The 22,693-nt window shown below is 40.7% G+C and overlaps 1 protein-coding gene across 1 annotated transcript in view; it reads left to right on the top strand.

Moving 5' to 3' along the window:
- The window catches only part of LOC127697381 (C4b-binding protein alpha chain-like), a 42,202-nt gene extending 21,268 nt beyond the window's left edge, over nt 1-20,934 (top strand). The window contains exons 8-11 of the mRNA XM_052200496.1: nt 8,160-8,351; nt 17,738-17,905; nt 20,110-20,285; nt 20,605-20,934. Of these exons, the coding sequence (XP_052056456.1) occupies nt 8,160-8,351; nt 17,738-17,905; nt 20,110-20,285; nt 20,605-20,772 (704 nt within the window). The 3' untranslated portion in view covers nt 20,773-20,934. The remainder of the gene's footprint in view (nt 1-8,159; nt 8,352-17,737; nt 17,906-20,109; nt 20,286-20,604) is intronic.
- Nucleotides 20,935-22,693: the final 1,759 nt, after the last annotated feature.

The following is a 22,693-nucleotide window of genomic DNA, read 5'->3' as shown; positions in this document are numbered from 1 at the left end:
CTGAAGACAAGGTAGAGGAATTGAATCATTCAAAGAAAATGTAAAATTAAAACAATGACCACCACAAATGAAGGGAACATGTAGGAATTCTGGGATTACTATAAAAAGGCCAAACGTACAAGCATAAAGTCTAGAAGAAGAAATACAGATAAAAGGCACTAACAAACTATTTTTGTTGACAATAGTTTCAGAAAAATCATAGGGAAAAAACCCTCCAAATGTAAGAAGAGCCTGTCAAAGTGGATGAGGCATAGAGAACACCAAATAGGCTGGACCAGAAAATAAACTCCCTTGATATTTTGTAGTGAAAGAAACTAACTGTATGGGGAAAGGGGGGTGTTGTAAAATGCAAGAAAGAAATGTTATGTCATTTATAAATATGGACCCATCAGAATAACAGCTGATTTTAATAGACTGGACCAGAAAAATAAACTCCCTTGATATTTTGTAGTGAAAGAAACTAACTGTATGGGGAAAAGGGGTGTATAGTAAAATGCAAGAAAGAAATGTTACATCATTTATAAATATGGACCCATCAGAATAACAGCTGATTTTTTTCCAAAGGAGATTTTAAAATGCAAAAGGGATTGAACTGATGTTTTACAAGTTTAGAAATCTCACATATGTTAACCCACACTATTATACCCAGCAAAAGTATCAATCATATCAAAGGAGAAATAAAAATTTCCTTTCTGTCATATGATAAGAAAACATTACTGTGGGGCAGCAGCAGCAGCAGCGGCTGGTCCAGAGGAAGGGCCATCAGTAGTAGAACCAAGCAGACAGGGTCCAGGCAGACCCTGCGCCCATGACCACTGGCCATCGCTGGCCAGCCAGGCTGCAAGCAGTGGCAGATTTATGGTGCCTTTCACCACACAGAAGCCACATCAGAACTCTGCCTCCCGCCAGTCAGTTACGAGGCCTCCAAATTGGTTCTCGGTCGCCAGAAAAATCAGACTGAGGTACGAAATACAACCCGAGACCAACATCGCGGGGGGTCTAAGCCCGACGGGCGTTGGGATGGGGGGGGGCACCGGGGTGCAAACCCGGCCAAGAGGTTTTTTTCCTGGGCTGGCACGCGCACCACCGCCATTTTGCCTAGGGGAAGCCAGAGAGAGCTAGCAGGCAAAACCAAACCGGCTAACAGGCATAGCCCGAGGCGGACATAGCAGGGGTCTCAGACGGTCAGGCCCTGGACTGCCCCCAGGCACTGGGCTACTCGGTGGGCCATCTGTGTGCTGACCCGGCCAGGAGGTTGTTAGCCCAGCAAACTCTCCCAGCACTCTCAGGAAGCACGCGCACGCCACCATCCTAGCCACCTGACAACCCAATTAACACTCACAGGTGAGGGGAACTTTGCTCCGACACTGGCCTGCCAGGCTTTTGCCTAGACTCAGGGCCTGAGCAGCTAGGCTAGCCTTGTGTGCACCAACCCAGTTGGGAGTTCTGCTGCCCAGCAGAGAGATCAGCACTCAGAAAAGGTCCCTGCAGCATACAACCTCAGCACTCCCTGAAGGAGCAAACGGGCACCTTCTGGCTCACAGACACAATCTGGGGCAAAGAACACTAGGGCTGCAAGGGCACCCAAGAGGAGGAAAGCACATCAGCAATCTGCAACAGGGGAAACCCTGCCCTCCAGTGTTGCAGAAATAGCACTAGAGCCTCTCAGGAGGCTGAAACACCAGCCGGAGACAAGACCAATTAGCTCCAGAGAGCAAGATGGCAAAGGGCAAACGTAGGAACGCTACTAACAGAAATCTAGGCAATATGGCAGTATCTGAACCAAACTCTCCAACATCAGCAAGTCCTGGTTATGCCAACACACCAGAGAAACAAGATTTGGATTTAAAATCACTGTTCATGATGCTGCTAGAAGAACACAAAAAGGACATGAATGAATCTCTTAAAGAAATACAGGGGAACATGAATAAGCTAGAAACCCGTATAATGGAAACACAAAGAACAATTAAAGAAATGCAGGAGAATAAGGCCCAAGAGATAGAAGCCAATAAAGAAGAAAGGCAAAAAAAACTTAAAGAAATGCAGGAGAACTTGAGTCAACAGGTAGAAGTCATGAAAGAGGAAACACAAAAATCTCTTAAAGAATTACAGGACAACACAGACAAACAAATGATGGAACTGAGCAAAACCATTCTGGACCTAAAAACAGAAGTAGAAACAACTAAGAAATCACAAAGGGAGACAACTTTGGAGATAGAAAACCTTGAGAAGAAATCAGGGGCCATAGATGCAAATATCAACAACAGAATACAAGAGATGGAAGAAAGAATCTCAGATGCTGAAGATACCATAGAAACCATTGACTCAACTGTCAAAGAAAATGCAAAATGCAAAAAGCTTGTATCCCAGAACATCCAGGAAATTCAGGATACAATGAGAAGACCAAACCTAAGGATTATAGGTATAGATGAGAGTGAAGATTTACAACAGAAAGGGCCAGCAAATATCTTCAACAAAATTATGGAAGAAAACTTCCCTAACTTAAAGAGAGAGATGCCTATGAATATACAAGAAGCCTACAGAACTCCAAACAGACTGGACCTGAGCAGAAATACCTCCTGTCACATAATAATCAAAACCCCAAATGTACTAAACAAAGAAAGAATATTAAAGGCAGTAAGAGAGAAAGGCCAAGTAACATATAAAGGAAGGCCTATCAGAATCACACCAGACTTCTCACCAGAGACCATGAAAGCTAGAAGATCCTGGGCAGATCTCATGCAGACTCTAAGAGAACACAAATGTCAGCCAAGACTACTATACCCAGCAAAACTCTCATTCACCATAGACGGAGAAACCAAGATATTCCATGACAAAACCAAATTTACACAATATCTTTCCACAAACCCAGCTCTGCAAAGAATAATAGGAGGAAAACTCCAATACAAGGAGGGAAACTACACCCTGGAAAAAGCAAGATAGTTACCTTCCTTCATCAAACCCAAAAGAAGATAACCACTCAAATATAAAAAGAACATCAAAAATGACAGGAAGTAATAATCACTATTCCCTAATATCTCTCAACATCAATGGTCTCAATTCCCCAATAAAAAGACATAGACTAACAGACTGGATAAGGAAACAGGACCCTACAATTTGCTGTATACAGGAGACACACCTCAGTGTCAAAGATAAAAACTACCTTAGAGTAAAAGGCTGGAAGACAATCTTACAAGCCAATGGTCACAGGAAACGAGCAGGAGTAGCCATTCTAATATCAGATAAAATTGACTTTCAACCTAAAGTCATCAAAAGAGACACAGAAGGACATTTCTTGCTGGTCAAAGGAAAAATCCACCAAGAAGAACTTTCAATTTTGAACATCTATGCGCCAAATGCAAGGGCACCCTCATTCGTAAAAGAAACTTTACTAAAGCTCAAAGAACACATTGCACCTAACACAATAATTGTGGGGGACTTCAACACTCCACTTTCCTCAATGGACCGATCGGGAAAACAGAAACTAAACAGGGACACAGTAAAACTAATTGAAGCTTTGGACCAATTGGATTTGACTGATATTTATAGAACATTTCACCCTAAAGCAAAGGAATATACCTTTTTCTCAGCACCTCATGGTACCTTCTCCAAAATCGACCATATAATTGGACACAAGGCAGACCTCAACAAATATAAGAAGATCGAACTAATCCCATGCCTCCTATCAGATCACTATGGAGTAAAAGTGATCTTCAATAGCAACAAAAACAACAGAAAACCCACATACACGTGGAAACTGAACAATATTCTACTCAATGATACCTTGGTCAAGGAAGAAATAAAGAAAGAAATTAAAGACCTTTTAGAACACAATGAAAATGAAAACACAACATACCCAAACCTATGGGACACAATGAAAGCAGTGCTAAGAGGAAAACTCATAGCCCTGAGTGCCTCCAAAAAGAAAATGGAGAGAGCATACATTACCAGCTTAATGACACACCTGAAAGCCCTGGAACAAAAAGAAGCTATTTCACCCAGGAGGAGTAGAAGGCAGGAAATCATCAAACTCAGGGCCGAAATTAATCAAGTAGAAACAAAGAGAACCATATAAAAAATCAACAAAACCAGGAGCTGGTTCTTTGAGAAAATCAACAAGATAGATAAACCCTTAGCCAGACTGACCAAAGGGCACAGAGAAAGTATCCAAATTAACAAACTTAGAAATGAAAAGGGAGATATAACAACGGAAACTGAGGAAATCCAAAAAATCCTCAGATCCTACTACAAGGGACTGTACTCAACACAACTGGAGAATCTGGAGGAAATGGACAATTTCCTTGACAGATACCAAATACCAAAATTAAATCAGGACCAACTAGACCATCTAAACAGTCCCATAATGCCTAAAGAAATAGAAGGAGTCATAGAAAGTCTTCCAACCAAAAAGAGCACAGGACCAGATGGTTTCAGTGCAGAATTCTATCAGACCTTCAAAGAAGAGTTAACACCAATACTCTTCAAACTATTCCACAAAATAGAAACAGAAGGAATACTACCCAATTCCTTCTATGAAGCCACAATTACGCTGATACCAAAGCAACACAAAGATCCAACAAAGAAAGAGAACTTCAGACCAATTTCCCTTATGAACATTGATGCAAAAATACTCAATAAAATTCTTGCCAACCGAATCCAAGAACACATCAAAACGATCATCCACCATGATCAAGTAGGCTTTATCCTGGGAATGCAGGGTTGGTTCAATATACGGAAATCCATCAATGCAATCCACTACATAAACAAACTCAAAGAACAAAACCACATGGTCATTTCATTGGATGCTGAAAAAGCATTTGACAAAATTCAGCATCCTTTCATGTTTAAAGTCTTGGAGAGAACAGGAATTCAAGGCCCATACCTAAACATAGTAAAAGCAATATACAGTAAACCGGTAGCCAGCATCAAACTAAATGGAGAGAAACTTGAAGCAATCCCACTGAAATCAGGGACCAGACAAGGCTGCCCCCTTTCTCCTTATCTTTTCAATATTGTACTTGAGGTACTAGCTCAGGCAATTCGACAACATAAGGAGGTCAAAGGGATACAAATTGGAAAGGAGGAAGTCAAACTATCATTATTTGCAGACGACATGATAGTCTACCTAAGTGACCCAAAAAACTCCACTAGAGAGCTCCTACAGCTGATAAACAACTTCAGCAAAGTGGCAGGTTATAAAATCAACACAAGCAAATCAGTGGCCTTCCTGTACTCAAAGGATAAGCAGGCTGAGAAAGAAATTAGGGAAATGACCCCCTTCACAATAGCCACAAACAGTATAAAGTATCTTGGGGTGACTCTTACCAAACATGTGAAAGATCTGTATGACAAGAACTTCAAGACTCTGAAGAAGGAAATGGAAGAAGACCTCAAAAAATGGGAAAACCTCCCATGCTCATGGATCAGTAGAATCAATATAGTTAAAATGGCCATTTTGCCTAAAGCACTATACAGATTCAATGCAATACCCATCAAAATCCCAACTCAATTCTTCACAGAGTTAGAAAGAGCAATTATCAAATTCATCTGGAACAACAAAAAAACCCAGGATAGCTAAAACTATTCTCAGCAACAAAAGAAAATCTGGGGGAATCAGTATCCCTGACCTCAAGCAGTACTACAGAGCAATAGTGTTAAAAACTGCATGGTATTGGTACAGTGACAGGCAGGAGGATCAATGGAACAGGATTGAAGATCCAGAAATGAACCCACACACCTATGGCCACTTGATCCTCGACAAAGAGGCTGAAAACATCCAATGGAAAAAAGATAGCCTTTTCAACAAATGGTGCTGGTTCAACTGGAGGTCAGCATGCAGAAGAATGCGAATTGATCCATCCTTGTCTCCTTGTACTAAGCTCAAATCCAAATGGATCAAGGACCTCCACATAAAGCCAGACACTCTGAAGCTAATAGAAAAGAAACTGGGGAAGACCCTTGAGGACATCGGTACAGGGAGAAAGTTTCTGAACAGAACACCAGTAGCGTATGCTCTAAGAGCAAGAATTGACAAATGGGACCTCATAAAATTACAAAGTTTCTGTAAGGCAAAGGACACCATCAAGAGGACAAATCAGCAACCAACAAATTGGGAAAAGATCTTCACCAATCCTACATCAGATAGAGGGCTAATATCCAATATATATAAAGAACTCAAGAAGTTAGACTCCAGAAAATCAAACAACCCTATTAAAAAATGGGGTACAGAGTTAAACAAAGAATTCTCACCTGAAGAACTTCGGATGGCGGAGAAGCATCTTAAAAAATGCTCAACTTCATTAGTCATTAGGGAAATGCAAATCAAAACAACCCTAAGATTTCATCTTACACCAGTCAGAATGGCTAAGATTAAAAATTCAGGAGACAGCAGGTGTTGGAGAGGGTGTGGAGAAAGAGGAACACTCCTCCACTGCTGGTGGGGTTGCAAATTGGTACAACCACTCTGGAAAGCAGTCTGGCGGTTCCTCCGAAAACTGGGCACCTCACTTCCAGAAGATCCTGCTATACCGCTCCTGGGCATATACCCAGAAGACTCCCCACCATGCAATAAGGATACATGTTCTACTATGTTCATAGCAGCCCTATTTATAATTGCCAGATGCTGGAAAGTACCCAGGTATCCCTCAACAGAAGAGTGGATGCAAAAAATGTGGTATATCTACACAATGGAGTACTATTCAGCCATTAGAAACAATGAATTCATGAAATTCTTAGGGAAATGGATGGAACTAGAGAATATCATACTAAGTGAGGTAACCCAGACTCAAAAGGTGAATCATGGTATGCACTCACTAATAAGTGGATATTAACCTAGAAAACTGGAATACCCAAAACATAATCCACACATCAAATGAGGTACAAGAAGAAAGGAGGAGTGGTCCCTGGTTCTGGAAAGACTCAGTGAAACAGTACTCAGCAAAACCAGAACGGGGAAGAGGGAAGGGGTGGATGGGAGGACAGCGGGAGAGAAGGGGGCATACGGGACTTTTGGGGAGTGGGGGGGCTAGAAAAGGGGAAGTCATTTGAAATGTAATTAAATTATATCGAATAAAAAAAAATGCTCAACTTCATTAGTCATTAGGGAAATGCAAATCAAAACAACCCTGAGATTTCATCTTACACCAGTCAGAATGGCTAAGATCAAAAATTCAGGAGATAGCAGGTGTTGGAGAGGGTGTGGAGAAAGAGGAACACTCCTCCACTGCTGGTGGGGTTGCAAATTGGTACAACCACTCTGGAAATCAGTCTGGCGGTTCCTCCGAAAACTGGGCACCTCACTTCCAGAAGATCCTGCTATACCACTCCTGGGCATATACCCAGAAGACTCCCCACCATGTGATAAGGATACATGCTCTACTATGTTCATAGCAGCCCTATTTATAATTGCCAGATGCTGGAAAGAACCCAGGTATCCCTCAACAGAAGAGTGGATGCAAAAAATGTGGTATATCTTCACAATGGAGTACTATTCAGCCATTAGAAACAATGAATTCATGAAATTCTTAGGCAAATGGATGGAGCTAGAGAATATCATACTAAGTGAGGTAACCCAGACTCAAAAGGTGAATCATGGTATGCACTCACCAATAAGTGGATATTAACCTAGAAAACTGGAATACCCAAAACATAATCCACACATCAAATGAGGTACAAGAAGAAAGGAGGAGTGGCCCCTGGTTCTGGAAAGACTCAGTGAAACAGTATTTGGCAAAACCAGAACGGGGAAGTGGGAAGGGGTGGGTGGGAGGACAGCGGGAGAGAAGGGGGCATACGGGACTTTCGGGGAGTAGGGGGGCTAGAAAAGGGGAAATCATTTGAAATGTAAATAAATTATATCGAAAAAAAAAAGGAAAAAAAAAGAAAACGCTTTTGCCTTTTGCAAATGATTTTTTAATGAATTGAGGCAGTCTGAAACATAAAATTATTAATAATATTTAAAAGCGATGAATTCTCATGTCCAATAAAAAGAGACTTAGAAAAAAAAAAGAAATTTTATATAAGGTACAGACTGAGTGTTTGGGTCTCTTTTTCTGCTGCCCCAAACTTCTCTTCAGTGATGTAGAAATTGAATCATTAAGTATAAGAATGTCTTCATGATCATATTGTTGATCCTTTAATTATCCTTTTTTTCCTTCCAGAGGTATGTTGTCCAGCACCAGACCCAAAGAGTGTTAGAGTCATTCAGCATACAAAAGCGCATCCTGAGAATGGCTGTACTTATTTCTATGAGGACACAGTATCATATGTATGCCAAGATGGTAGTAAGATCTTTTCAGCTACTTGCAGATCGAATGGCAAATGGAATCCCCGAGTACCGTCATGTCTTCAGAGTAAGAACTCACACAACTATGTTTCATGGGAGGAGTTTCTTTTTTTTTAGTTTTATGTACATTGGTGTTTATGTATGTCTGTGTTAAGGTCGTATTTCCTGGGACAAGGATTCTCTTACAAACAGTTGTGAACTGCCATGTGGGTGCAGGGAATTGAACCCAGGTCCTCTAGAAGAGCAGCCAGTGTTCTTAACCACTAAGCTATCTCTTCAGCCCCAGAGTTTTTATGTATATCAATAGTGTGGAGATTATTAAAACAAATTTTATCAAGATCAATGCAAGGGAAATTTAAGTTCAAGGACACTTTAGGCAATTTAGTGATGAGGCTGGTATACATCGGAAGTCCTGGATATCTTTTTGTTGAATTGTTGAATTGTTCCCCTTCACTAAACTGTAGGAAGAGCTATTCTCCTTCTTGTTTTTGTTTTCACTTGCTTGATAGATTTTTATTTTTTATTTGTTTGTTTGGTTGCTTTTCAAGATAAGTTTCCCTATTTAGCCCTGGCTGTCCTGGAACTCACTGTGTAGAACAGGCAGGCCTTGAACTCACAGAGATCCACCTGTCTCTGCCTCCTGAATGCTGGGATTCAAGGTGAGCACCACCACGACTGGAAATGGATCTCTCTTAGAACTTTGATTCTCAGTCAGTGAGTGTATATTGGAAACCACAGAAAGTTGCATCTAGTTTGCAGAATCAGTCAGCTAGTGTCTGCCTTTCCGTTGATGGTTTGAGAACATTTACATGTAAGGCTACTATTAAGAGATAGTTACCAGTTCTTGGGATTTTGTTGGTTGTTTTCTGGTTGTGTGAGTTGTTTGCTCTGCACTTTCTCCTCTACTAGTTTTAGGGGTTTGTTCATCCTGTTGGATGATAGAGTACTTCCTAGCTCTCTTTTGTTCAGAAATTTTGTTCATGATGTTCATTACTTTCTGCCCTCTCATCATTGAAAATGTCTTGCTTCTCTGTATAGTGTCCCTTTAAGTGTCTTCTGCAATACTAGCTTTGTGGTAGTAACTGCCTTGATTTGTGCTTTACTTGAAATATCCTTATAGCTCTTTGAGTTTCAAAACTGTTATGGTCAGTTTCAGTTGTCAGTCAAATCACCTGAGAGGAGACTCTCAGAGAGGATTGACCAAATTAGGCAGTTTGTTGGTGTATATGTCAGCATGGGGAGGACTATTTTGATCATGTTGAGGTGGGAAGACCTATCTTGAGTATGGGTGGCACCATTTTTTTAGGTTGGGCCCTGTGACCAGCTGAGCGTGTGCATAGCATCTATCCCCTCTGCTTCCTGACTGTGGCTGTAAGGTGACTCCTGGCTTCAAGTTCCTGCTTCTGTACTTTTCCACAGTAATGAACCTGGAATTGTGAGCGAATGTAATCCCACCCTAAGTTGCTTTTGTCTGGGTGTTTTAACACAGCAGCAAGAGAAGCAACTCAAACAATGGTTTGGTGGTAATAGGAGTTGTGGTTGTTAGGTACTTAATTCAGGGCTTGAAATATAATGTTCCATAGTTTCCTGGCTTTTAGACTTGATGAGTGAAAAAAAGAAAAGCCTGATGTTTTTCCTGACATGTCTTCTGTTGTAGGTATGCTAGTAGTGTTCTCTTCCAGCTTTTAATATTGTTTCTTTGCTTCGGATGTTCCATATCTTGAGTATAGTATGCCATCGAAAGGGCATTCTGTTTGAATCTTTATTTCTCTAAATGCCTCTTCTGTTTTAATGTTTATCTCTTTCTCTAGATCTGGGAACTTTTCTGCTTTAATAGACTTTGTAGGCCTTTAGCATCTGTCTTACTTCTTTCTCCTAGCTCATGGGTTCTTAGATTTGTTCCCTCACTTACATCCCAGAGTTCTTGGCTGTTGTTGTCACAGTCATTTCCTTTTCTTCTCATCACTGTTTATTTGTGATAGCCCATCAACCTTGTCCTATCCTCCTGATGGCCTTTCATCTACTTGTTATATAGGAGTTGGCAATGTATTTGCTGTGTTTTTTTTTCTTTGATTCATTGACTTTTTCATCTGTATTTTTCTGTTTTTCAAAATCTCAGTTTATTCACTGGATATATTTCCATGTTGCTGACTTTTTATATTGCTGTTTTCCTCCATCCATTCAGTTGGCTTTCCCCTCTATTTTGCTGACTTTCATCTCAAGTTCTTGGGTTGAATACATATGCTTATATTCTCTTTTAGTTCATTGATCATTTTTCAATAAACTTCCAAAATCTTCATCCCTAATTTACCTATTTTGTGTCTTTGAGCTCAGTAGTTGAAGTGGCACACATTTTATTGTTTAACTGTGGAGGAGATTGTCATGTCTCCTATGTTTCTGAACTGTTGTGACTCTGTTTTGGATCTTTCCTTGGGGGGTTGGAGATGGAGGATCTTTTTATTAAGTAGCCTACTCTTGATTGCTCAGTCTTCAGCATCACCTAAGATTAAAAGTATCTGCTGTGGGGCTGTATCTGCTTCCCTTTCCTCCAGGAAGTGGGATCATTGACTGGGTCTAGGAACCAAATTGGCACAGACTGATTAACAGGTGGTTCCACACTTTTCATGAGTTTTTTTTTTATACATATATGAAAACCATCATAAAAGACCAAAAATATGTAGAAATGGCCAAAGCAGGAAACTTTGTAGATTTTGGTAAAGAAAAAATTATTTGTGTAGAAACAAGAGCAAAATATTATCTGGGATAGGGATAGTGAATATGAAGGAAGTATTATATTACCTGAGCTGTAAGAAGAGCTCCTCTGGAAGTTCCAGAAAACTTGACCCAGATGTTCATGCCTATAACTGCTCGCAGTTACATCAAATGGGTTAACAGGTTACCTAGAAGGAAAGCTGGGGATAGAGTGGGGTTGTGAGAGAAATATGAAGCCAAGACAAATTTTCTGATCAAGGCTCAAAGTTTAATGGGGGTCTCCAAATATATATAAGCTGGAGGGACCCTTCCCCCAAAGACTGGAAACTCTTGAGCAATACTGGTTGTTGCTCAGCAGGTGGCTAGTGCCTCTCAGGAAACTGCAGGTCCTTGAAGAACAATGGGCTTCACCTTGGTCTGAGCACTCCACCCTATGTGGAGGGGATCATGGCTAAGACAGGAATTCCTGCTCAAAGACTATGAGAGGAACTTCACCTTGGTCATTGTCAAGCTCCTGCCAGGTGGCATGGCACCCCAATATGGCTCTCTACACATGCCAGAAGATAAGTGGGAAAGTAAGGGTAGAAAAGTAGATAAATAACTGATATGACCATGTTGGCAAGGTGGAGGAGATCAAGCATCTCAGTCCTTCTTTGATGTGTAGATTTAAGTAGAAGAACAGAGGGTAGGTTGATCACTACCACTATCTTACTTGCGGTTTTGCAGTCGCTCCCAAGAAGTTGTATGTTAAGGGATCAGTCTAGTTCCCAGATGGTTTGTCCTGCTTAGAAAGGAAGCCAGAATTGCTAACCTGGAGTAATTTTGCTCAAGCAGAAGGGTGATTTCATTGTGTGGTGATCTATCTGAGAGGCTCCACTTTTCCTGAAAGGTGATTTTTGGATCTAGAACAATTAATAGAGACGTCTAGGCACTGCCCTAGGTTCTAGAAGAAGACTTAGAAGCAAAACACCCCAGTTTCTCTTAGTAGCTTCAGTTTTTAAGGGAACTGAGATAGGTAAATTTAAGTCTAGTAACTCCCTTCCCACTCTTCCCTGTGTATATGCCTCAGGAATGAGTCCTCACATCCTCCCTCCTTTGAGACAGTTTCTTGTTTTGGGCTGTATACATTAGGCAAGCTATCAAAAGATTTCAGGGAATCTCTTGCCTCTGCTTCCATCTTCCCATAGAACTACTAGGATTCCAGAGATGTGCATTGTACTGTGCCTAGTTTTATATAAATTTTATGTACATACAAACTCACATCCTCTGACTTTTATGACAAGTGCTTTATCCCTAAGCCATCTCCCTCAGCCCTGTATCACCAGATCTTAGACAGACACTTCTTAAATAATTAACATTTTAACAGTTGCTATGACAAGTTCCTGAGAGTAACAGCTTAAAGAAGGGAAGATTTATTTTTGGCCATGGCAAAAGGGGTTACACTCTGGCTGATTCAATATCTCTGAGTCTATGCTGAAGTTGTCATGAATATTATAGTAGAGTAGTGCTTCGCAGTCACCAGAAAGCAGAGTTGGAAAGAAGGGAAAGGGAACAAGATACACACTTCATATGTGTCCACCATGTCCTGCCTCCAAATGAGGCCTTGGTTTCTAACCCTCCCATTTCTTCCTCCAAATGCCATCAAATTATGAATCAATAAATGAATTAATCTCTTGATGAGGTCAGAACCCTCATGATCCAGTTGCTTACTTAATGCCTCCTCTGAACACTGTTGTATTGGGAACCAAAACTTCAAAACAGGCACCTTTTTTGAGGGAGTCACTAGAAATTCAAACCACAGCACATGACACCATGCAGAATCGAAGAGGAGCCTGACCGTAAATGTTGAATCAAAGGAGCTGCCTTTTCAAGAAATGAAGGCAGAGATTCCAAGCTTTATGCTGCATTAGAATACAAGCCATCTACCAGGCATCTTCAAACCCAAGTGGAACATCTGCTTATCAGTAGGGGGTATAAAGCTAGTGGAATATATGGGTTATCTTCGAGACTTTAGTATGCAGAATCATCGCAGCAGCAACGGTCTCCATTTTCTGCTGATACTTTCTTGTGCTGGTACAAAGAAGGCCTCTTTCTCAAGGGAAATTTTATGGGTTGCTATAGGTGGATAAGTGGTAGATCCTTTCTGCAGCTGATTGCTCAAGTTGCCATCATCTCCAAATGATCAATATAGCAAGCATATTTTTGGGTTGCATAACCAGTCTACTCTATACCCCTTAAATTAAGTAATGACTGAGGTTGAGCACCCAAGAAAGTCAAACTCATGTCTGCAATACTTATCTATCAAAATGAATTACAGACTTCCAAGGTAGAAGGGGTCTGATAAAAGCAAATTGCTACTGTGCTTTTTTGGTTACTTCTATCCATACTGTCCATCATTTCTGGAGTGTGGAAACTCAGAGATGATGATTAGCCTTGCTGAGTGGGAGTCCACATTGTTGTCCCCTCATATATATCTTCTGTCAACAACCTGCCATTCCTATCCCTTGAGTCTACCCATTTGATTGCACCAGTGAAAAAAGACACTGACAGGAGACATCCAACTTTAACTGGCAGAGGCTTGTGTTTTCTGCTTAGTCCTTTAACATCTCTTCTATAGGGGATGCTCTGCAATTAACAGATGCAATAAGATCTTCAATCTTCATGTCCACTCCTTTGTCCCTACTTGCCTTCTTCTGTGCCAGGTCTCTTGTGCTCAGGGTTCCAGTCTTTCTCCTTAAAGATACCTGGCCAGACAGTGCCTTCATTCTATCTCACTAATCCCAAGGATGTCCATTCTGAGGCCACTTCTTTTTAGGTCTGCCCCACACAGCTATGCTCACCATGAAGGCCATCATCTACTACTGTCTTATAAGATCACCCTGCCTAGGTTTAATGTTACCTCCATTCATTTCAGTTTGTATACACATGGCAAAATTCCCATCTGTTAACCAACGGGGAGATTCTTCATTTCTTCTTCCTGCCAGTGCTCTAGAGTGGATAATCCTATAGAGAGAAGTGTGAGCTGAGACACTCACATGAAAGCAGCCGGGCACCACCAAGGATGGAGCTTTCTGGGGTGCGTTTTCAGACATCATCAGATTCTTCCAATGTTCGACCCCAGATGTTCCATTTCTGTTTTAAAATGGATTCTTGCTTGCCTGACTTTATAACTTGATACATTTTACAGATATCATTCTTGACAAATAATTCTGGCTATATGGTCAATTAGCCCAAGGTCAGGAGCTTTCTCTCTCTAAGGAGCTGAGTAAAATGGTAAAATGTCCGAGTTTGTGTTTTAATCAGCATGCAGTTCTCATCCACAGCATGTGGCCTTCCTTCAGGATCTCAATAGTCGGTGATATGATTGTCCCACTGATGTCTGAAGATTTCCCTGTCATAGCTTCAACACACAAAGACCAATCCTAGAGTCTCCAGCATCAGCAGGATTTAATTACAGACAGACCCAGATCTGCTAAACATTTCTTTCCAAACTGAAGCATCACTCAAAGCTGGCAGTCTCCTGGGACACCAGGAGTTGGAGCAATATTCTCAAGTATATAGATTATACAGCCTATTGAATCTGAAAAAGTCTGCCTGGTGCTCTGCCCTTCCTGATAGTAGGATGTGGGAGAGGAAATCATGTGACTTTGACTTCAGGGAATATCCTTGCGTTTACTGAACCGTGAGACTAAAAACATTGTCAGGTTGACAGGGTTCTTTATATTCTTTACATTGGAGTCCCATAATATCATCCTGTTAGCCATTTCATTCTCATTACTACAATTCTTTTTAGTAGTATATTTTTATATACAATTTATATGTAATTGTATTATATGCTACAATATATAGTCATATAATATATAAATATTTATTACAATATATTACTACATCTTATATATAAATTAATGAATATATTGGGTCAATGTAATGTGCTATGCATATCCAGATTGTCAAGATAACTTTAGGCTCTACTGTAACAGAGATAGGGGGGTCATTATAGCCCAAGATCCAAGATGAAAATGGTTGCTCCTGGCTTTTCCAAGAATGTAGATGCTGTTTCTAACTAACCTCTTTTCTGATAGGAATGGAAAAAAGCAGACGTGTGCTAAATCAGTGATCTTAACTTAATATTGTGTTCATCTTTCATAGGAATTATATCACATGTAGTAGAGGTTGTTATTGGGTTTGATTGTTGTTCTTAAGAGAAGACTAAATTTTCCAAAATCCTAATTATAGAGTGGCAAAACTGATGAATTTAATAGAAATATAAGAATGACCACTCCAACCTATTTAACTATATATTGTCTTGGTTAGTGGTTCTGTCTTAGTGCTCACCATGTCTAAGACAACTGTTATTTAAAATAATAGTTAATTGAGGGCTTACTTGCAGTCTCAGAGATTTAGTCCATTTTCACTATAGTGGGAAGCATGGTGGTACAAACCTGAAATGGTGCTGGAGACATAGCTGAGACCTACATCCTGATCCATCCCTAGTGACATACTTTCCCAACAAGGACACACCTCCTAATCCTTTCAAATAATGCTCCTCACTAGTGACCAAGCATTCAAATCCATGAGCCTAGGGGGCATTCTCACTCAAACCACTTGCTAATTTCTCCATTCACTATACACATATATGAAATGACATTTAAATAACATTAACCTTCTTCAGTCAGTATCATAGGCTTGAAACTGATGTAAGCAAAGAATCCTTAGAAGGAATTTTGACATTTAAACATCATTTTGTAAGATAAGATTTTGCTTTGTAGTTCAGGCAGTCTTAGACCCAACCTCTTGCCTGGCCTCCAGAGTACTGGAATTATAGGGATTGACTACCATACTTGTCTTGAGACTATTAATTTATTTGGACAAATGACATTAGTCCCTTCACTATTCATCTGCATTTTTGTGATATAAAGTGAGTGGCATTCTTATCTGCTGTTGATAAGATTTCCACTTGTAAAGACACCATTACCTATTAACCTTACATTTCTGAGGGTTTCCTCTCTGACCTTGTGGTTCATTTTTAATGCTGCATGCATTATCTCCTATATGGCTTTGGTAGATGCTATGACTTGTAAGCCTTTCTGTATAATGTAATCACTTGGTTGTTTTTCAGTGTTCATAGTACAAACATTCTGGCATGATTACATACCCGAGTCCTTTAACCCTTTTTCTACTCTCTGCCATGGAAGCTGCACATTTTGATTGTCTATATTGCAGTGCTCCATTTCTCACATGTCTGGGATACATTTAATGCCATGCTTGCGATTACAACAGAGTTCTAACACAGGGCGCTACTCATTTTACTCAATTTCCTCCTTGCTGGGTGTGGACCTCCACAGAGCTCCTTTCCAGATGGTTGCTCTGGGTCTTGTTTTGTTCGTTATCACGACGCTAGAGTCACCATTCTTATTTTTCTTTAAGTTTTCTTCTAAAACAAAGCACGCAGTAAACTTATTTTCTTGGTGGAGACCCGTAAGCCATTTGGCTAGAGAGCAATGACTCAGAGATTGCAGGTGCATTGACATCTTTGCCATATTTTATGGGTGTGTTTCAAGTGAGGAAAATACAACTTCCCACAGTCTTCCAACGTCTGTGGCAGAGTCACTCTACCAAACAACAGATCAATTGATAAGATTAAATAGAAAGAAGTTTAAGAACATTTTCCCAAAGAAACACCCAGCAAGTAACTCTTCCAAAACAATGACTTGCAACTTTGTCTCAACTCCCTGTTTTAACAGAGAGACAAATGTAACGATAATGAGAACATAGTCCTAGTCTCAAAGTTAGGATAGCTATGACCAAGCACTATGGTCTGCTCCCACACTCCTCATCCTGCTGGGATCTGTCTGTGTTGACAAGCAGGAAGACAGCAGACACCTTTATTTTAGGCATGGAAAGGGCAGAGGTTTGAGAGATTTATTTTTGTGAAACTTTGTATTGGCATCAGGAAGGCCGGGAAAGCAGACAGCCCCTCTCTATACTACCGGGGTCTTTAACTTGACTATCCTAATTGTTTTAGTGAAAAAAAATTGGCATCCTTTACACATCTTAGTACTAAATATAGAATTGATCGTATATTGTACACCACAGACAAGGTGTAGCCTGGAATCGGATCCAACCTTTGTGTAACAAATGGACCCCAAACACTGTAAACGAATTGTCTGTAAAAGGAAGGAAAAGGGAATGGCTTGTGTTGTCGGCTTTCTGTCAGTACCACAGACACGTGAGACAATCACCTTACACAGAGGAAAGGTTCAGTTTGTTTCAGATTTGTTTTTATTGACCCCATTGCTTTGGACTTGTATAAAGGTGACACATCAAGACAGGAGTGTAAGCTAGAGCAAGACAGTTTGCACAGTCATGAGCCAGAGAACAAAGAAAGAGGGGAGAGCGCTGGAGATACATATTCTCCCCAAAAGAGGCCTAAGGACCGCCCACGAGGCCCCACCTCCTAGTTTCCAATACCGCCCAATAGTATCATCTGGGGGCTAAGCCTTTAACTTATAGGTCACAGGAAAAAATTCACAATCTGAATTATTCCAGTGTATAGTTCGAAGCATCCAGGTTCCTGAACCTAAGACTTCCAGGAAGGTAGTACAAGTGCGTGGCTTTGGTTCAAGGATCTTACAGGTAGGGAAGAAAGAAGCATGACATGAAGCACCCAAGATGCATGAGTCCTGAGAAGCGCTGCTCGACACACTTTACAGCTCCCGGTCTCTCCTGTGTTTCATCAAGGTTGTGATTTTCCGCCTGCCATTGCCCACGGACATTATACAAAATTTAATCAACTCTACTACAAAACTGAGGTTAGGTATGAATGTGATGAAGGATACAGACTGGTGGGAGAGGCCACCATCTCCTGCAGCTTTTCACAATGGACAGCAGCAGCTCCACAGTGTAAAGGTAATGAGATCTCCTTCCCAGCCCATGACCACAGGGGTAGATTTGCTGTCAGGACTGTATAGCAAAGTTATTCCCTGCCAGATGAAGGACATTGTTTTTGTAATGTTTCTTTCCTTCCTTCCTTCCTTCCTTCCTTCCTTCCTTCCTTCCTTCCTTCCTTCCTTCCTTCCTCCCTCCCTCCCTCCCTCCCTCCCTCCTTCTCTCCCTCCCTCCATTTTTAACTTTTTGTTTTCAGTACATCTCCAATGCAGTTTCCCCTCCTTCCATTTTTCCCACCTGCCTCCCACAACCCCACCTCCCCTCTCTCCCTGACACATTCTTCCTCCATTTCCCTTCAGAAATGAGCAGAAATGCCTTCCAGGAGTACCCACTGAATATACAATAACAAAATCAAATAAGGCTAGGAACAAACCTTCATATCAAGGCTGGGCACGGCAGCCCAGGATGAAAAGGGTCTCAAGAACAGATGAAAGAGAGAGAGAGAGACCCCATTGCTCCTGTTAGGGGTCTCACAAAAATGTCAAGCTATCAACACTATCATTTATGCAGAGGACCTAGCACAGACCTATGCAGGGTCTGTGCTTGCAATTTCAGCCTCTGAATCCCTGTGAGCTCTGCTTAGTTGATGTACTTGGGCCTCATCCTCATGGTTTCCTTGACCCCTTTGTCTCCTATATTTCTTTCTTCCCCTCTTCCATGAAGTTCCCCAAGCTCCAAGGAGAGGGGCCCAATAGAGATTTTCAGTTGGGTTGCCTCTCTGACTACTGTTTGGTTGTAGATCTCTGGATCTGCTTTCATCAGGTATCACTGGTAGCCTCTTTAATGACAGTTTGGATGATTACCATCTATAAGTACATGAGGATATCATTAGGAATCATTTTATTGATTTATTTTCTATCATAGGTCTCTGGGCCATCCAGTCTCTGATTCCTAGTTGTCTAGGCAGTGTTGGGCATGGCCTCCCCTTGTGTGGTATGGGCCTTAAGGTAGATTGGTCATTGGTTGGCCAGTCTCACAAGTTCTGTGCCAAGTTCTGTTACCAATGGCCTAGTACAACTAGCAGGCAGGATAGATTACAGGTTGAAGGTTTTGTGGCTGGGTTGATGTCCAAGTTCCACCTCTGGGAGCTTTGCCTGGTTAACAGTCTGTGTGGTCTCTGATAGAGTGGGGAGTCTCTGTGCTAGTTGCAGGCTAGCAGGAAGCAAGGAGGGAATGGGGGCTGTGGGTTGGGAGTAGGATGGAAGGATGCCAAGAGAGTAGACAAGCAGGGGAGTCTGGCAGGTGGGTGGCCTACCTGAACTTCTCACAGTTTTCTGATAGAGAAAATTTTGTCTATTTTATTTTATTTTGTCTATTTTAAATAAAAATATAAACAGATGCTATTCCATGCAAAGCCATAAAAACTATATTTATGCAAATCACTTCGCTCTACTTCTTTCTCTCAGTCACAAGCATCAACCTTCTTGAGGCAGCTCAGATTGTCACTTTCTTTATATATGTTCTCAGAAATATTCTGGGGGCTAAACATTTTGTAATTACATGCATGGCCCTATAGAAAAATTTCAATAAAACTTATTCTGGCATCTATGCAGGCTCTATTGGGCTACTTTCAAACATTAGAGTGACAAGGGTTGCCATTAGAACTTCTGCCAAAGTACCCCCTACCATGATATAGATGATGCATGTTGAGAAAACCCAGTGCCAATTTGTTTTAGGGAGCAGAAGGATTCAGGATTAGGTCTTATTTTAGGTTTATATAAGATTAGTAGAGCCACAATTGCAGTAATTTATGATTTAACACAATTATTCCCACTATACAAATAAAAATATCAGAACTTTATGATCAGAGTCTTGTAGAACTGTTAATATGTCATGGGAGAACCTAGGGTCATACACACCTTTAAAGTATCCTGTCATGTTATTGTTTAAACACATTATACCTATGGACAAATTTCTTACCTTTTCTGTATCTGAATTTTCTTTTTTATAAAACAGAAAGATAATATACTCACTTAGCAGGAGTAAATTGAGACTTAAGTCAAAATCATATTATATGCATTCACTGTCACAAATGTTCAATATTTTGCTAATAAATGGAAAACAGAATAAGATGCATGCAAGTTCAGTTCATTCTTTTGGCTGTAGACTATTACCATATCTTTTTCCCTCAGATCATGATTATCTAAAACATGTTTTCATTGTAGCTCTATGTCGGAAGCCAGAGATAGGAAATGGAATGCTGTCTGCTGATAAAGATCAGTATGTTGAATCTGAAAATGTCACCATCCAATGTTACCCTGGCTTTTCCATGCTGGGTTCCCAAAGCATCACTTGTTCAGAGAATGGAACCTGGTACCCAGAGATGCCCAGATGTGAGCAGGTAAGTAACACATATCAGGAACTTGTTCCATCAAACACTAAAATGCTTTTCCCAGTCAATAGTGCTGACTCCTGACTTGCTGTGGGTCTTTTCTAAGTCATTCAGAGAATGTTTTTGTTTGTTTTTCTTTCTCAAGTCATTTGGGGAGTTAGCAAAGAACATTTTTTCTGTTTTCATTTGAGTATATGAAAACTGAATCTGGTAAAAAGTGAGCTTCCATAGACCAAGGAATGCTGCCTTCTATTAATATACGTTTGTGCTATTTCTTGATGAGCAGCTGAAGCCACTCACTGCTGTCTCAAACCTACATCTCTTTCAGGAGGTCCCTAAAGACTGTAAGCACGTGTTTGCAGGCAAGAAGACCATGCAATGTCTGCCAAATTCAAATGATGTAAAGATGGCTCTGGAGGTCTACAAGCTGACGCTGGAGATTAAACTGTTGGAGCTGCAGATAGACAATGCCAAGTCCGTGGACCGGGAGCTATGACTGGATGCTCTCTCAAGGAGGAAGAAGGACCTCATTGGCTTTCTGGCTTCAGTACCAAACAGATTGCCTGCATTTAGCAACCTTTTGTAACTTTGGCACCAAAGTTCATGATAATCAATATCTGCTTAGAATAATTCATCAAAGCACAATGTTGTAAGTTCATGAAATAATCATCTTGTGGCTCATAAACTTGCTTTTCTGAATGCAATATGTACATTTTTTCAATTAAAAATCAATTTTGTTCTTGTAATTCACTTACTTCTATATAAAATTAATAATACATTTATTTTAAAACACGAGGCTCTGACATCTTCTCTCCTGGATAGACTAGACAGGCAACACCAGGTACACAAAGTTATCCCTAAGTTTAACATCACTTGGGACACAGTCCCCCCAGGCTTCTGCCTGCTCCCAGGGCCTGGGCATCACTGTGAGTTGTCTGTGTGCCATCCCTGTCATGGGACATTTGCCCTGCAGGGTGACTGGCACTTGGAGGGGGTCTCTGTAGCCTCTTCCATCTTCGCTCCTGGACTGACCAGGTGGGCAACAACAGGTACATAGAGACAACCTGAGTATAACACTGCTTGGGGCAAGGCACACCAGGGCTCCAATGGAACCCAAGAGTAGGGCAGCCCATCAGCAATCTGTGCCAGGGGAAACCCAGTTATCTAGTGGTGCGGAAATAGCCTTACAGGCTCACAGGAGGTTCAAGCACCAGTCAGGGACAAGAGAACCAATTAACACCAGAGATAACAAGATGGCAAAAGACAAATGTAGGAATGTTACTAACAGAAATGAAGGCAATATGGCACCATCTGAACCCAATTCTCCGACAACAGCAAGTCCTAGATACCCCCAACACACCAGAAAAACAAGATTTGGATTTAAAGTCACATCTCATGAGGCTATTAGAGGATTACATTAGGAACATAAATAAATGTCTTAAGGAAATACATGATAGCATGAATAAGGTAGGGGCCCTTACAAAGGAAACACAAAAAACACTTAAAGAAATTCAGGAGAATATGGGTTAACAGATAGAAGCCAATAAAGAGGAAATACAAAAATAACTTAAAGAAATGCAGGAGAACTTGTGTCAACATGCAGAAGTCATGGAATAGGAAACACAAAAATGTCTTAAAAAATTACAGGAAAACACAAACAAACAAGTGAAGGAACTGAGCAAAACCATCCAGGATCTAAAAACAGAAGTAGAAACAACTAAGAAATCATAAAAGGAGACAACTTTGGAGATAGAAAACCTTGGGAAGAAATCAAGGGCCATAGATGCAAATATCAACAACAGAATACAAGGGATAGAAGAAAGAATCTCAGATGCCGAAGATACCATAAAAATGATTGACTCAATAATCAAAGAAAATGCAAAGTGCAAAAAGCTTGTAACTCAAAAGATTCCGGAACCCCAGGACACAATGAGAAGACCAAACCTAAGGATTTTAGGTATAGATGAGAGTGAAGATTTACAACTTAAGGGGCCAGCAAATATCTTCAACAAAATTATGGAAGAAAACTCCCCTAACCTAAAGAGAGAGATGCCCATGAATATACAAGAAGCCTACAGAACTCCAAACAGACTGGACCAGAACAGAAATAACTCCTGTCACATAATAATCAAAATCCCAAATGTGCTAAACAAAGAAAGAATATTAAAGGCAGTAAGAGAAAAAGGCCAAGTAACATATAAAAGCAGACCTATCAGAATTACACCAGACTTCTCACCAGAGACCATGAAAGCTAGAAGATTCTGGGAAGATCTCATGCAGACTCTAAGAGAACACAAATGTCAGCCAAGACTACTAAACCCAGCAAAACTCTCAATCACCAAAGATGGAGAAACCAAGATATTCCATGATAAAACCAAATTTACACAATATCTTTCCACAAACCCAGCCTTACAAAG

This window comes from Apodemus sylvaticus, chromosome 12 (genome assembly GCF_947179515.1).
Source record: "Apodemus sylvaticus chromosome 12, mApoSyl1.1, whole genome shotgun sequence".
Lineage (NCBI taxonomy): Eukaryota > Metazoa > Chordata > Mammalia > Rodentia > Muridae > Apodemus > Apodemus sylvaticus.
This window is presented reverse-complemented; position numbering and strand designations above follow the sequence as displayed.